The sequence below is a fragment of the Mustela nivalis genome (assembly GCF_964662115.1).
Source record: "Mustela nivalis genome assembly, chromosome: 3".
Classification (NCBI taxonomy): Eukaryota; Metazoa; Chordata; class Mammalia; order Carnivora; family Mustelidae; genus Mustela; species Mustela nivalis.
Window position 1 is genome coordinate 176,516,754 of NC_139022.1, and position 16,653 is coordinate 176,533,406.

Here is a 16,653-nt window from a genome sequence, read left to right on the forward strand (position 1 = left end):
GAATATTTGCTCCACAGGTAATTTTAAGAAACAGGGAGATCCCATGTATGCTTTACTCAATTTCTTTCAACGATAACATCTTACCAAAGCTGTCTACACTACCACAGCCAGGATATTGATACTGGTTCGGTCAAGATACAGAATGTCCATCCTATAAGAATCTACTATGGCATTCTCTGTAGTAACACCTCACACTCTCAATCCCCTAAACCACTAATCTGTGTCCCATTTCTGTAATGTTGCCATTTCATGAATGAAACTATAGGATGTAACAATTTGAGATTGCCTTCGCTTCATTTTTTAAGCCTATTTTTCAGGATATAGAATTTCAGGATATAGAATTTTCAGGATATAGATACAGTTGATAGTCGTGTGTGTGTGTGTGTGTGTGTGTGTGTGTGTGTGTGTGTGTATCCTCTGTATTTTTCCTGATTGGTTTTTCTGAGATTTTTGGAATTTTTGGTTGATGTCTTTCATCAATTTTAGACCATTCAGAGCAAATATTTCATTAATTACTTATTGTTTCTTATTTTCTTTTCTCCTTAAATTTCAGTTACACACTTGCTGGACCATTTGATATTATCCCACAAATTAAAACACTCTTATCTAATCTGTTGTGTGTGTGTGTGTGTGTGTATAAATTTTTTTCCTCCTTATATTTTTGTTTGGATACTTCCAAGTGACCTGTCCTCAAGTTTACTGATTATTTCCTCTGCTGAGTCACTCTGTTATTAAACCCAATAAAATATTTATTTCTGATTTGCTATTTCTTATTTCTACTGGATTCGTTTTTATAGTTTCTATGTGTCTGCTAAAATTCACCATCTTTTCATAGCTATTGTATACTTTTCCTAGTAGACCATTTAGCATATTTCTAGTTATTTTAAAGTTTTTGTCAAATAATTCCAATATCTAGGCCACTTATGGGTCTACTTCTATTTACCATTTCTTTTCTTGATTATTATATATGAGAACAGTAGAGACTGAAGTAAGTAATATTCCCCTTTAGGCACTTCTCTTTTGGTTTAAAGCCACTGGCTTGGAGCAACCAAGTAAATGGTTCGTTTTACAGTTAAGCTACCTCTGAGCTTCTTGGCAAGTTTAGTTAATTCACCACTATCTTCAATTATTTTGAGACTGGGCTTAGGATTTTCTATTCTGCAGTGCTTGGGGTCTGGGCAGCAGCAAGACTTCCCAAATTTTTAATTTACCCAAAACACCAGTTTTCCACACCATGAGATCTTTCTGGTTTGTAAGTCAACTAATAGGTCTATACATCGTCAGGGTGCTCTCTTTGCTCTCTGGGGCAGCCGCAGGCCTTGGGGTATGGGCAGAGATCTTGTTCTGCCTGGAGTGGGTGGATGGATGGGTTCTTTCAGCTTTCCCATTCCACATGCAAAACATTCACGGACAGTCCCCCAGGTCTCTTGCTCATACCCTGCCTTCGGCAGCTGTGCATCCAGGGTGCCTCCGATTCACTTATATCTGTTCTCATGCTCTGCTTCTCCCCTCCTTGGTAGGTGGTTGTCTTGGACTTGGAGGAGGTGCCATGATTTGTCAGGGGACATTCTCCAGCTTTCCATGCAGCTCTGATCCTGAGCACTTGATTAAGGCATGTGGGAAAGACTTGCTCTGTGACTGGGGGGGGGGGGGTCCTCAGAATTCTAATCTGTTAGCCTTGTGTGACTGTTAAAAGATTGTTAAAATTCATGCCCACTTCTTATCCCCACCTAGGGCAGAATCCTTTTTTCTTATATCTACACCAGGAAGGAGAGTAGCTGTAGGTCTCTTCTCACCTCTGAATACCTTGCCATTTTCTGGAGTTCAGTTCCTGATGGGATTTTTTTTACATCCTAAACTCTGTGATTGGTTTAGAAAGACTAGGATTTTGCAGGTTATACATCTTGTTTGGATTACTGAGAGCGAGAGACTCTTGGGAGACATCTTCTGAGTCTCTTACCTTCTGTTTTCTACCATTTTTGTTTGGGTTGTCTTCTGTAATTATGTACAGAGCCATCTTAAACCAATATCTCATCATTTGTAATTAATATGCTTATATCATGCCTTCTATAAACCAATATCTCATCATTTGTAATTAATCTGCTTATATCCTGCCTTCTAGCTTTATATTTTGAAATATATGTGTATGTCTCTATCTTTGTTTTTAGAAGTTTTACTTTGTTCTTCATATCTGTTGACTGATGAATCTCCCTAATCTCTTCTCCTGTTATACTTTCATATTCCCATCCAATTTCTTTAAGATACAAAATACCATTATTGCATGTAGCCTAAATCTGAGAAATAAGACATATACAAACTCCATAAATCCAATTAAAAATCTACTTTGTTGTCTCTGGAAGTTCCCACTCATGGGATGGGTTTTATTTTCTCATCTGTTAAGTAATTTCATGAGTAAGAATTTGTTTTCCTTGGAAATTGATCTATGGAAATTCTTTAAAGACTGGGCTTAAAAATACCTTTCTTCTATGAGGATTGACATTTAACTCAGGTGCTTTAAGTTCCCAAATAACTAAATTGGGATCGCTGTGAATGAATCTGGAGGGCTAGGGGCCATACAAGTGGTGTACATTCCTGCCCATGTTCACTTGGGTGCAGGATTTGGGGTAGAAATTATCGTGCAAGATACTGGTGTGTGTGCGTGTGCGCACGTGCGTGTGTGTCTGTGTGTTTTCCTTGTTCCAGCCATAACTAGGATTAACCAGTAATTCCATCCCTACCTTCTCCTTCTGTGGGATTTTTTTCTTGGCTTGACCCAGAGTTTCATCTCTACCTGTGTCCTGGCTTCATGGGACATGGTTGGTTGTCACTGGTGGGTCTCCTGCTCTTCTGGCTCTAGGTCTGTCATGTTTACCCTTCTCTGCAGCCTGCAAACCTCAACCTGTTTGCCGTCTGAGCCTGGCTGACTGCATCCCTTTCTCCCGCAGGCAGATTCGGATCCCTCCCTTTGTGGATTTCAGCGTCCTTGTCCTCTCACCTTCAGGAGATTTTCTGATTTTCTGCCACCTCAAATGTGCACTAGGTTTTCATGTTTTATTCAGCATTTTTCAGTTGTGCTCCTTGTCTGCAATTCTGCAGGATTCCCTCCTTATCTTTCACTTCTACCGGGCTCACCTGACAACTAGTGTGCAAGTCTGTGGTTTCCAGGGGCACTCAGGAGCCATTTCATTCATTCATTCATTCACGCATGCATGCATGCATTCTAGAGAGAGCAGGGAGGGGCAGAGAGAGGAAGAGAATTTTAAGCAGATTCCACACCCATAGTGGAGACCACTGAGGCCTCAAACTTACGACCCTGAGATCAAGACGTGAGCTGAAACCAAGAGTCGGGCGCTTAGCCAACTGAGCCTCGCAGGAACCCTGGGAGCCGTATTTTTAAAGCACACATTGGGATTTGGGTAAGTGTGGGTAACTGTGTGTACTTGTCAGATAAGGCAGCCACACACTCATCCAGATACCCACCTTACAGAGCTTCTGAAGGGGAAAGCCTGCTTCTTTCTCAGTCCACCAGCCCATTTGGATTTTTAAAATATTGGGTTAAAGTGACTTTTATATTAGTTTAAAAGTAAGTCTAAGAGTATCACCACAAACTTACTTTTGGTCAAATTAAATTTCAAACAAGCCTTTATGATTTTTAAAAAATGCTTAACAATCATTTCTAATTTTAAATTAATCATTGGGCAGAAATACACACTTCTAAATGATGACTAGAAATTGTCTGGTATTAACTGCTCTTAGAGATTTTCTGGAGTGAAAGGTGAAGTAAGTCTGTGCAAGCTCAGTAAAAGGAAGTACATAACCAAATCTGGAACTACGGAGACATGCTGTGGGCCAGTCCAGGGTAACAGTGCAATCAGTCTTGGAATTCTTAATATGCCTTCCGTCCTGCAGAGAAGAAACACTTTACGTGTGGGCACAAGCTGGGGGCAGACACAGTGGGCATTAGAAACTGCAGGTTCTTGGGGCAGCTGGGGGTATCAGCCGTTTAAGCTTCTGCCTTAGGCTCAGGTCATGATCTCAGGGTCCTGGGATCGAGTCCTGCATTGGGCTCTCTGCTCAGAGGGAAGCCTGCTTTTCCCTCCCCCTCTGCTGCTCCCACTGCTTGTGCTCTCTCTCGCTCTCAGGAGGTTAAATGAAATCTAAGGAAAAAAGGAAGAAAGGAAGGAAAGGCAGGTTCTAGACTGAAGCCACAGAGACTCGACTCGGACGCCATTTCTGCCTCCCCATGGCTGGGTCTTGGGGCAATGGGGTTGACATTCATCTGCCTCGTGCAGTGCAGTGGCCATCCTGCCTTTTTGGTTGGGGCACATCTGCAGCTCCCTTCTTCCAAGAGACATCAAGAGACAATGGGAGGGTCACCTTGGTGGCTCAGTTGTTGGGCGCCTGCCTTTTGCTCAGGTCATGACCCCAGGATCCTGGGATCAAGCCCTGCATTGGGCTCCCTGCTCAACGGGAAGCTTGCTTCTCCCTCTCCCACTCACTGTGCTTGTGTTCCCTCTCTCATTGTGTCTCTGTCAAATGAATAACTAAAATCTTTAAAATTAAAAAAGAGAGAGAGAAAGAGAGAATGGGAAAGATCATAAACCAAGTCTGACCTTTCTGACCCCTTATGTTATGCTTTGCTCAGTCCACCTGGTGAAACCCAGGATCTGGGATGCAGGAAACACCTTAACCACGGACACGGACAATTCACAGACCAGCAACAAGTTCCTGCAATTCTGCCTAGGGCTAGCCCGTATCGTCACTAATGTCAAGGAGTCCTAGCCTGCCTGCCCTCAGCTCTGGGAGCAGCTACAGTGATGGCCGTAGCTGAGTTTTAAATGGCCTCAAAGGAAGAATGAGATATATAACATTCCTTTGTTTTAATAAAAGTAGCTTGCCTTGAAAAACTCCCTACCAAGCAAAAAATTCAAAAGTTTAATCAATTGAAATTAGTGGCACTTAATTACTTTAATAGCTAACAAAGAATATTGTGATATTTGGATATAAACTTGAACATTTAAAGCAAATCTCCCACCCCACCCCCCAAAAATCAGAATCAACAAGAAAACAATAAAGGTAAAAGAAAGCCATCAAAACAACTCCATTCCAATGGTACAAGATTACTAGCTGCAATCACCAGGCCACCAGGACCGTGGCAGAAGACTATCAGAGCTTTAGTGGGCTGTGCTAGTGAGAAGTGATGTCTCCTGAGCTCAGAGTCTCAAGATCTGAATGGACATTTTTGGGGAACACCGTGCTTTCTATAGAACAGTTTTGAGCCCCACCAAAATCTCTTGGGTGACTCTTAGAAGGATATGACTTAGAGTGTGCACCAGTGATGGCTGCACCAAGACAGAAGACCCATCCCAAGGATGCCAGGAGCCTCGAGAAGTCACCAAAGACTAAAGACATTGTCCCCTCCAACTCCGCCTGAGAAACAGCACGCATCCCTGGCCCTGCTTCCAGCCCCAGGGTTCCAGGGAAGCCGCCTTGGGATTGGGTTAATGGGGAAGAGCTTGGTCTCCAAAGCCCCTTGCTTGAAGCTCTTTTCCAGGCCCTTCAGGAGCCCCGCCGACACCAGCCCTTGCGTCTGTGCTTCTGCAGTAGGTCACCCCCGGAACACACCCGGGGGGCACACCTGGGCTCACCTGCGATATGCATGAGGTGTTTTTTTGTCTATGCCCTTCTGAGCCTGGGACCTTGAGGCTGGGCCCGACTGAGGGGTTCTGCAGGCTGCGGACCAGGTGCAGCGTGCCCCCACCCGGCAGAGCTGGCACCACGCCTGTCACAGACCCCGCCTGCCCCAGATGGTTTTGAAATCCTGTGCAGGAGAGTCCTCTTACTCTAAGATTTTTCTTCTCTCTCTCCTTTCTCCCCACTTGGCCACACTGTGGAACGTGAGTGAAAAGGAATTGCCAGGTAGAGGGCCACATGTAAAAACAAACCATGCTCCATAACCTCTCCCTGTCTCGGGTGCGCTGAGAAAACGGGGGTGGGCAGCTGGAGAAAGCCGAAGATAAAGCCACGTGAGCGGACAGTTGCCACTTGTATTTATCTTAATTCGTTTTTCTCAGCGCCAGTGTTTCTATTTAGAAATGAAAGTTATAGGTTTCACAGTTGCACCAGAATCCAGAGAACTCATTTCCTCATCACTAGACAAACAGGCTTAATGAACAAAGACATCTGAAGACATTCCTCTGGACGACCGCCACCAGGTCCGGAGCCTGTGTCAGGGCCTGTGTTGGTCCCCTCAAAAATACGAATTCGGAAAGGTCAGGAGTGAGCGCTTTCCAAACTACTTCCCATTCCAGTGCCAGGTAACACACAGATTGCCCAGCTGCAAACAAAGGCTGGCTCTTGGGTGTAGACAGAGGAGAGGTGGTCTGCACAGCCCCTGGGCCTGGGTCTCACCCCTGCTTCCACTGCAAGAGGGCTCCCCAGGGACTGTCCCTGGGGACCCAGCTGGAGACCGCCCAGCACAGGGACTCCTCCCACTTCGTAAAGCAGCTCTTTTGCATTTGAAGGTGGAGGCCAGGGTCCTGTTTGGTTTTCTCAATTGGTCTCTCCCTGGATTCTCCAGAAGAGACAGGACTCTTGAGTACTTGCTGCCACCATGAAGGACCCCAACTCTGCCTTTCTAGAAGTTTCCACACTCATAAGTCTCCAGAATTAGTAAACGCTCTGCAAGAGGCAGGTCCTCCGCATGTGGGGTGTCTCTCTCCCTCTTATCCCCCACACCTCCGGGGTGACGTGCTTGCAGAAGCTCCAGACGAAATCACAAGAACATTGGAGTCATTGATGGGGGCGCCCCCTGCTCTGGGCAGGGCAGCTATGGGGGCTGGCAGCGTTCCGTGGAACACAAGAAACCCCTGTAGGCTAAATGCCTTTTTTTTTTTTTTTTTTTTTAAAGACTACACTTTTTCTCCACAAACTCGTTTTTTTTTCCAGACGGAGAAGCATTGTTAAAAGACTACAGAGATATAGGTCAGGGGAGCTTTCTGCCTGCACTGGCACACTCAGCACTTACCCAGTCTTCCTGCCAAAGAAGTTTCTGCAGGTCAGATTCGGGTTGTCCAAACATTGGCAAACAGGACTGTTCATGATTAAAAGAAAACGCGTGCCGGATTATCTCTGCTCATGACTGATGGGCAGGTCGAGGTGGTTTCCAGGTCCCCGGGAACATATGGGAAAGGTGCAGGGACCAGGCAGAGTGCCTGACATGTGAGGCCTCGGCCATTCTGCCAATGGTTCACTAACCTCTTGTCCCCTTCCATTAGTCCATACGATTGAGGGACCTTAAATACAGCAGGGAACAAAGCAGGTGTAAACAGATGCTGACTTGGTTAACTCCGCATCATACAACATACTCCTTGCCTCTAGATTCCAACTCCCAAAACATTACTAGGTGTTCATTTTTGAATGATTGTCACAACAGCTTAAATACCATGCCTCAGAAGGCAGAATGGTTCCTTCACTTGGGGTTTGCTACCTATTTATTAGGTTGTTTGCAAGAATCTGACTGGTGTTGGCTTGGACATCAGGCGATCATAGAAGTCACCCACCCGAGACAAGGGTTCAGATGCATGAGCTGTCTGGGTGAAAGCTGGGTTCAGGCGGCCACACGCCCCTGCTCACCAGCCGTCCCTTCCGCCAGCGGGCTCCGCAGCGCTCCCCACCCTCCAGGGGAGCAAGAGCCCCAGTGGGAGCTCCGCATCCTGAGGCCGGAGCAAAGGGACAGCCCTCCAGACCCTCCGGCACCTTCCGCTTCAGAGCGTGCCCACTTCCAACAGCTCAACATGATTCAGTTCTCTTGGTCACCCCAGGCCCTCCCGGCCCCATGCCTTCCACCAAAGGGACAGCTTCCCCAGAGGACCCAGTTCCCCATGGGCAGGAGAATCTGCTCAGCTGTTGGTGACCTCTGGGGTCTGTGGCAGACAGGGAGGACAGGGCATGTGGCCCCTGACACTGGCCTCAGGACACCACCTGTGGATGTGGAAGGAAGCCCAGGAGCCCGGGCGGGGAGCTGTGGGCCCAGAAAGCAGGGCTGGAGGGACGGGGCTGGAGGGAGACTGACGGGCCAGTGTGTGACCTGCTTTCATTTTTAATTCATGACATGCACACAGTACGAAATCAACATGGAAATTAAATAAAAAATACACCGTATCCCAATTAGACGATTAAAATGGGTCTATAATAATACATATTTACAGGCAGCAACAGGACAATGGAGCGGAGCAGCTCCCGTGAATGCAAAGGCGCGCTGGGCTCAGGGCTTACATACTCGATCCCTAGCTTTCCTTCTCTGAGGCTGTACACTCTTGATTTAGGGCAGATTATCCCCGAGCAGCCAATTAATGACTGTTTGTTAAGAAAAAAATTAACACTCTTAGAGACTCCGCAAACAACTGAGAACAAAGAAGGATGGTTCTCGGGGGTGGGAAGAGAGTAACGGGCCCCTCCTCTTCCTCTCCCGTTGCCCCCACACTGAAGCAGGAGGGGTCAAGGGGGTGTCAGCCGAGTGGCCGGGAGGGCAGAGGTAGCGCCCAGGGACCCCCACTGCTGGAGCTGTGCACCTGGCCTGCAGGATCGTTCTGCACAACCTGGACAGCTCCACTCTGGGACTCTACGGGTGTGGGGGGAAGTCATGCCCTCTGAGAACCAGGATCTGGGGATTGGTCCGCCCGGCACCCCCCAGGGTCCCCTCCCTGGGCACAGCGCCCTTGGATGGGCTGGGCAAGACCAGCTTTCTGGTCCAGTAGGAGAGTCAGAGGTCCACCTGGGGGAGGCAAGGCTCCAAGTGTGGGCATGGACACGCGGGGGCACGTGTGCCAGGAAGCCCTGCTTGTAGCGTTGTTTGCAAACCCCCAAGGTCCTCCACAGAACGCAGACACTGTCGCTTCCCTGCAGCTGGAGCGCGCCACCTCCCGCTGGCACGTCACTCACAGCTCGGTCGTTGACCACTCCGCACGAACATACTGGCTCAGTACGGGACCGCTCTGGACCTGACACAAATGACCCCTGCGCACACAGACAACATGCGGCGCCGTACATGTAGGCCCCTCCTCGGGAGTCTTGAGGCAGGAACACGAATGGTCTGAAAACCATGCACTGAATTTCTCGGAGAAAGTGCCCGGCAAACAGAAGGATGAAAGGGAGGAAGGCTTTAAGTTAGTGGCTGTGTCTTCCTTCTGAAGCACTTCCCCTGTGTTTCCAGAACATTCCACACTGAAGCCTGTGTGGCTTCTTCAGTCGTCACGAGGCACGGTTAGACGTACACTTCTGGGCTCTCTGCACACTAGGTTCCTGACAATACCGTGCGACACGAGAGGACACATGAGGAATGTGACCTGGAGGAGCGGGGAACGCTCAGTATGGGCAGGCTGGCGTCACACGCCTGGCTAAGCGTGGGGGCGCTCACACAGCCTCCCCCCGACAGCGCCACCACTGACGCACCTGGCCGCCTCATTTACTCTTCGTTTTGTCAAAGCATTCGCTCTAAGATCATTAAAGAACATCCAGAAAAGAACCCAACAAACAGGCAAAATCTGCATTTGCAGTTGGCGGGAGGGGGAGGAGTGCTCCCCAACTCTGCGGTCTCCCACGTTACCTCCACGCGTCCCTCCCGTTCACTGCTGGGGAGAACGCACTCCGCTCAAGGCCCAACGCCCGCAGAAGGAGGTCTCCCTGGGTGACAGGCCGGGGAGGGTGACGCGCACTCGGCCTGCATCCCAGCGAAGGTGCCCTCTGTGTCCCGGAGGTGAGGTCCATGGGCGAGGCTGCAGCGCCCCCTAACGGCCACGGCGCGACTTTTTCCATTCCCAAGCTCACAGGCAGTCTCGGGCTCTCCACATCCAGGCTGAGCTCCACAGTCACTTCCTGTCTTGAGAGAGAGAAATGACAGCCTGAAGTATCACCCGCCAGTGGATTCTGTGTTTGGGATGAAAGGCTGGGGCTTTCTCAGGAAAGTTCACGGGCACAGGGCTCAGAAGTGAGCTCAGACCATGGGCCACACTGCTCACTGCCCCTCCTCTCCGGCGCCATCCCGGGGGCAGCTCCTCAGGGTCCTGCGCCCTTTGTGTCCAGCAGCCCAGCCTGGAGCGTGTGGCCCCATGTGAGCGTCATCGCAGGAGCAGAGGAGCAGATGGCCAGGCTTGTCCTGGCTGCTCAGCTTGGGCCACCCAGAGCCCGTGTGCTTCCCGGGCGCCCGGTGGACCCAGCGCTAGGCTAAGGCCTCCCCCATTCACTCCGGCTGCAAGTGCTCACTCACCTGTTGACACGCTCGTTTAAATCCTACACCCCACAGCCCAGGGGTCTGCTTGGATACCAGAAATTCAGTCCAGCCGTAGCTTAGAACTGCTTCACAGCCTGAGGGTGCCAGAGCGTTCCAGGGGACGTCGGGTCTGTCCAATAGGCCACAACACCAAACGGACACTGACAAGTGAGCTCCACACACCTGGTGACCAGAGCTCAACAACCAATGGAAAAAGTCTGGGGTTCCCTATCCTCTGCCAATTAAAAACACATAAGCCGTCTGAGCTTATAAAACTATGACCAACCCATTCACCAGAAATTCCCCTACAAGCCACCTGCAAACCTAATCTCTTTGCCTTAACATGCTGACCTTTGGGAAATGCTCCCCAAGGTCACTGCCACCCACTGAAGATAAAATGCACTCATCACCTCGCCTGACCCATGGCACAAGTGGCCGCCTGCCTGCCTCCCCACCTTCTTAGCTATGGCCAGGAAACAACCGTCAAGGGACCACACCACTGCCTCCGGCCCCTGCAACTTCAAGTCACAAGGAGGTACTTGTTGGCAAGGTCTTCTCCCTTGTGACTTCACATGTGCATGCACGCGCATACACACACACACACACACACACACATGCACACAGGTACACAGCTTTTAAATAGTCTCCCCACGATGTCAACTCCCCAACTTCTGCCCGATTTATTCTACCTCCATACTTTTGCCTATAAAAATTATGCTCGTGATTCCCACATCCTGAAAGCACACTTAGTATTTGTGATTCCAACCACCAAACCTGTGCCCATCCCCAACCCATGGTGCCTAACCCAGTAACCTCGGAGTCTCGACTTCTACCTGGCCCGTTCCCCAGTGCATGAATTTAGCAGGGAACCTCCAAGATAGATTTGAAACCCACGTACCCTTTGTCTTCTGCGGCCACCCTGGGCTCTCCCCAGACTTCCTAAGCGGTCTTGGTGCCCCTCTTGCCCTGCTCCCATCCTGTGGCCCCAGAACGGCCCTACTAAAATGTGATCTCGCATAGGAGACCTCTGCTCAAACCATCCAACCACCACCAAGCCTGGAGCTGCCCAGGTCCAAAGGATGGCAGTCACCTGCATGACGGACCAAACGCTCGCCTCCTTCAACAGCGTGTCCGGGCTATACCAGCCCCTTCCCGCATGTAACGGGCTCCTCCCCTTCAGAGCCAGTCACCGGTCCAGGACGGTCACTGGTCTCCTCTCGGGGCTGGCTCCCGCCTCCCAGACCCTAGCTCACCTGCTGCCTGCTCAGAGGGACCCTCCTTGCCCAATACACAGAAAGAGAGGAGTCACCCCTACTACTCCTGTGCACAGCTCCACGCTTCCTTCATGCCCTCACTACAATTTCTGACTGCTCATTCACTGGGGTGGGGGGTAGGATTTTCTCTCCCAGCAGGTCACAGGCCCTGGCTTTCTGCTCTCTGGCTCCTCCCAGCGAGGCCCCTAGCGCGAGCACATTCTCAGCAAACACTGGAAGAAAGAACAACACACCAACAAAGAGCTTCCAAAGGGCAATGAAGAGTTATTTATAAATCTCAATTATGTTTGTTATAATTACTTTAAAAACACGAGGCAGGAGTAGCAAAATAGTTGTCAAATGTAATTTTTAAAGGGCAGCAGTACTTGTAGGTAAACAAACCCAATCATGGGGGCCAATCAGTATGTAATCATCCGGTTTCCAATGTCACTAAGAGCATCTCGGAGAAACCCGCTAGACAATGGTAATGTAGCATGTTTCTACCACTTGGAATGGCCGTTTTATCTTTGGTTAGAGTGGAGAATTTTCCGTCTTTGGTTAGAGTAGAAGGAATGCCAAGTGTCACTCTTCACTGATCAGAACAATCATGTGCATGGCTTACTTTTAATTTTTTATTATAAAAAACACATACAAGAATTTTAAGAAATGATGAATATAAGACAAATCAGAACCACGGTGAGTTATTAAACCCATTTTCTATGTACAAATACTAAAATTCCGAAAGTGGAATATCATCAAATGTGAAGCACATCATAGCACGGTCCATATATACACGGCACACACAGAGACCTGCCTGTGCGTCTCTGAATTGTCTATGTACAGGTCGCTGACACAAAGCCTGCAAGTGAATGTCTACTCTTCAGCCCTCCTCGTCCTGATACAGTGACCGTTTGAAGGGCCCGCAGAGACAGGAAGATGACGCACTAGAGCGGGTCTCTAAGGCTCTCTTGGGTTCTCCTCTGACCAGTCGCGCACTATACCTTGAGAAACAATTTGAAGCCCATTTCCAGCTGAGACAGCCGAAGAGTCTTCTAGCTCTTTCTCAGCCAGCTTATTTTTCCCTAGTCAATCATTTCAGCGCAAAGTTCAAAATTAGCCTGGGAACCAAATCACTGCTTTTATATTAAATTCATTATAAAATGCCACTCAATTTTAAAAAGCGACTAAAGGACACTTTCTGCAGCAAAAAAGGGCTAAGTTCAAGTTTTTGTTGTTTGACCAAGACACAATAATACAACCCACATGTCATGGAATCACAACAGCCTTAAGTGAAATGTATGCGGGTTAGGGAAAGGCAGCCCTGCCACGGCTGGCTTCTGTCTCCTCACCACAGTGAGGAGAGCCTCTGGGCATTTTCTCTCTTCGATGTCTTTCCTTCTAAAACCTCAGTGTGTGCTCCGCGGGCTGACTCCTCTATTTGCACTCGAGATATGTAAAGGCACTTCTCTGGACACCGGGCGCGGGGCGGCTTAGCCGACTTCCTCCGCGCACAGCGAGCTCACTTCCTCCAGGCAGCTGAGCACCGCGGAGGGCACGCTGTGCGCGGTCTCTTGGCGCCAGGCCTCCAGGATCTTGGATATCTCGGCTGGGTTGCTGGGACTCAGATCACAGAGCGCGTACACAGCCGCCAGCTGGATGCCCCACGGGATATCTGCAAGGGATTTTCAGACCCGTCATTACACAAGAAGATGCCTGTGACTCAGAATGTTCATGCTGTCCTCCACTGAATCACTATTCACATGCAGGACACCCGCTGCCGGCATGAAAAATAGGAAAGAAAAGTCCTACAATGAAACAATGGGTGAAGCACACATCTGCAGATGGGAAGAAACAGAAGAGCAGCGGAGCAGGAGGGCTGTGGGCAGGCCCCAGTGCTGGCCTGGCCCCCAGCCCTGGCAGAGCCAGCACAGGCCATGCGGCCAAAAAGCTCCCAGCCTCGTGTGACCCGCGCCAAAGCTTCCCGGAGCAGCTCTGGAAGGATCACACTCCATTCCAGAGTCTCCACAAAATGGGGATCCCAAAGCATTTGGCAAAGTGGTGAGCCCACTGGCTATCCAGTGGGAGTTTTACACAGTTGCTCTGAACACGAGGAACGCAGCCCTGCGGGGAGCTTAGCCCGCCCCGCCCCGCCCACCACAGTGCACCACCGAAGCAGCAGCCAGGGCCACTGGGCCGCAGCCAGGCCCAAGACCCTGCCGCGAGGGCCTTCTCATTTCGCAGAAGGCTTTTCAGAAGTTATTTAACTAAAATCAGCTAAATTTTAGTTAAATTGTAATTCAAACCACACACCAGAAAACCCACAGCAGCTCCCACGCGGGGCGCACAGGCCGATCCCCGCAAGCGCGCGGCAGTGGGGGGCACCGAGCACTGCGCGCAGGAAAGATGCAGATGCGGTGTACGGGAGGAACGCGCGGCACTCAAAAACCACTTCAATCAACAAAGGTTTTACCTTCGTCCCGGGCGTGCTGGATGAACATGCCGATAACGGAGCTGATGTTCTTCACAGCGGACGGGAAGCCCTCCTTCAAGCCCAGCTGGCCTAGGCGACCTGAGGACACAAGGAAACCAAAACACGAGCCACCTTCAGTGAAGTGTGAACTTCTCGTAAAGCTCTAAAATTCTGGTTTCCTTCCTGTAACACCGTGTACGTGAAGGATCCTGAAGTTCAAATGGGAACATGTTTCTTACATGAAAACAGGTTAAAATGTGAGGCACCAGGACCCCACAGAGCGCCATGTATCTTACTGGGGGCGGTGGGGACCGAGGCGACCAACCACCCTGCTCTCACTCACACGCAGGACACAACAGCACCTGGCTGTCTCAGCAAAGGTATCACAAGGAGTGGAACTTGGGAGAAAGACTGGCTGCCGCAGGCTCACTGGGAAATGGTGGACTTCTATGAGTTCCAGGAAGCCCCGCACAGCTGCCCAGCAGGCCTGGCTTTGGTCTGACCCACAGCCGTTCTGACCCAGCCGAGAAGCACAGCGGCACTTGAGTGTGGTTTGCAGACCCCCAGAGTCCTCAGGGTCAAAACAATTTTCACACCACCAGCACTTTCACTCAGGAGTGACCTGCCTTCTTCCCAGGGCTCAGCCCAGACGGACGGCACGAAAGCCGGGGCCCCAGGGCCTGGGAGCTGCTGGCACGGGGAGGGAACCAGGACGCTCCCCAAGCAACACCCACATCTCCCGGAAAGAATGACTGACTGACTACAGCTCTTCAGACCAAGACAGACACTTTCTCAAAAATGAATAAAGTGAACCTAGTCACTGCAAGGAAATTTATCGCTGTTGTCCAAGATAAAATGTGAGCTCTTAAGCAAAACCAGAATTTTGGAAAACCTTCCATCAGCCACCCAGAGCTTGACAGCTTCAAAAATCTGATGAGATCAGTGACGACATTAATGCCTGTTTTCTCGATACTGTTGATATTTGGAAGACCTGTGCAAGTCAGTACTTTCCAAGTGCGCGGAGCAAGTCACAGAATCACGACTGGGCAGAAGGCCACCTCCACGCACTGCGAGAGCCCCAGGCCGCTCAGTGGAGACTCCCTGGGGAGGCTCAGACTTCAAGCTGCATCCAGCCTTCCGGGAGGTCCCCCTTGTGGAAGTTCACCACAGTGTCGAAGAACATCCACAATGATCTGAAGAGGCTATTAAAATACTCCTCTCTCTTTATCAGCTCCGCACAAAACTGTATTATCTTCACACACTTCAACCAAAACAACATCCTGCAAGAGCCTGAGTGCAGAGCAGAGAGGCCCCCGAGCCAGACAGTGAAGAGGTCTGCGACAGGATAAATGCCCGCGACAGGATAAATGTCTGTGACAGGATAAATGCCTGCGACAGGATAAATGTCCGCGACAGGATAAATGTCCGCTACAGGATAAATGTCTGTGACAGGATAAACGCCTGCGACAGGATAACTGTCCGCGACAGGATAAATGCAGTCCTCCTCACCGCTGTCGTCGCTGGGCAAATCCTGCCCACGGAGAATGAATGTCGTCTATGTTAACAATGGTTTATCGTTATTAATGTTAAATGAAGAGCTACATGTTATTTTCAATCCTGAACATGTTAACACCTGGTAGGTACGACCTGGAGTGACAGAAGCTCCGGCGTTTCTCGCTGGGGGCAGCGAACGCCAACTGGAGGCTAACGCAAACAAGAGGAGGCCACACAGCTAGTTCCCACTCACCCGGTCCTTCCTTCATTCCCAGGATCCGGGGACTTGAGCTTGCTTCAAAGCAGAGGCCCCATTCTCTGTCTCATGGGGAGAGGACTCTGGGACACACCCGGATGCACTCATACCACCTTTCTCCTGGGTTCTTACGACAGGCCCCTGCGATCTCTCAGTTCTGCACCCACGTGTTCTCGGTACCACACACATTCTCGGGTCTGTATGTGAACCCAGGCCCTCAGCTGCATCTCCTTCTCCAATATGGAGAAACAGGCCGAGGACACTACCCAGACCTTTACTACTTACTATCCCCAAGAAAAAACAACTTAGTGCTGGTTACATGCACCCTAAATGCTATGACAGAGAGCAAACGCTCCATAAATTCCCACTGATGGATGAATGCCTGGAAAATTTCAAATCCAGGATGAAACTATAAATATCTGGATAATTTCTGGTAAATCTTCCACTGAGGCTGAAAAGTATTGTACTTTAGGGATCAGGAACTTCACTTACTGATCACTCAATAGCAGATAATTATCTGCTTCCAATCGGATCAGACTGGTAATGGTATATCCCCAGATCTGTCCTGCAAGACAATCTACCAGGGGGGTTTCAACCCGTTAGTGACAGCAGAGATAGGAACGGGCGTGTGCCAAACACAGATGTGGGCTCATCCATAGGATGTGAGTATAATCTCAGGTAATAGAGAACTCTATGAAAATGGCTTCTGTTCTTTCAATTAAAAATGCCTAATGAATTGGATTTTGTAAGTGATTTAAATTAATGGAGCTATCAGGGTTATAGTAAGAGGAAGTCATAACTCAGAGGTAGGTGGCTTAAGGGAAAAAACTTACATACATGATGACAAAGATGATGGACAAATTTGCTCACTACATGGGAAGAAAAGTCCTCCTACAGAAGGAATGTGAGT

The 16,653-nt window shown here is 49.5% G+C and overlaps 1 protein-coding gene across 2 annotated transcripts in view; it reads right to left on the bottom strand.

The window, feature by feature from the left end:
- Positions 1–12,133: 12,133 nt before the first annotated feature.
- ICE1 (interactor of little elongation complex ELL subunit 1) overlaps positions 12,134–16,653 on the bottom strand; it is a 56,589-nt gene continuing 52,069 nt past the window's right edge. For both annotated transcript variants that reach the window (XM_082724554.1, XM_082724553.1), the window contains 2 exons: positions 13,994–14,092; positions 12,134–13,195 (listed from right to left, as the gene is read on the bottom strand). In XM_082724554.1, the coding sequence (XP_082580680.1) occupies positions 13,014–13,195; positions 13,994–14,092 (281 nt within the window). In that variant the 3' untranslated portion in view covers positions 12,134–13,013. The remainder of the gene's footprint in view (positions 13,196–13,993; positions 14,093–16,653) is intronic.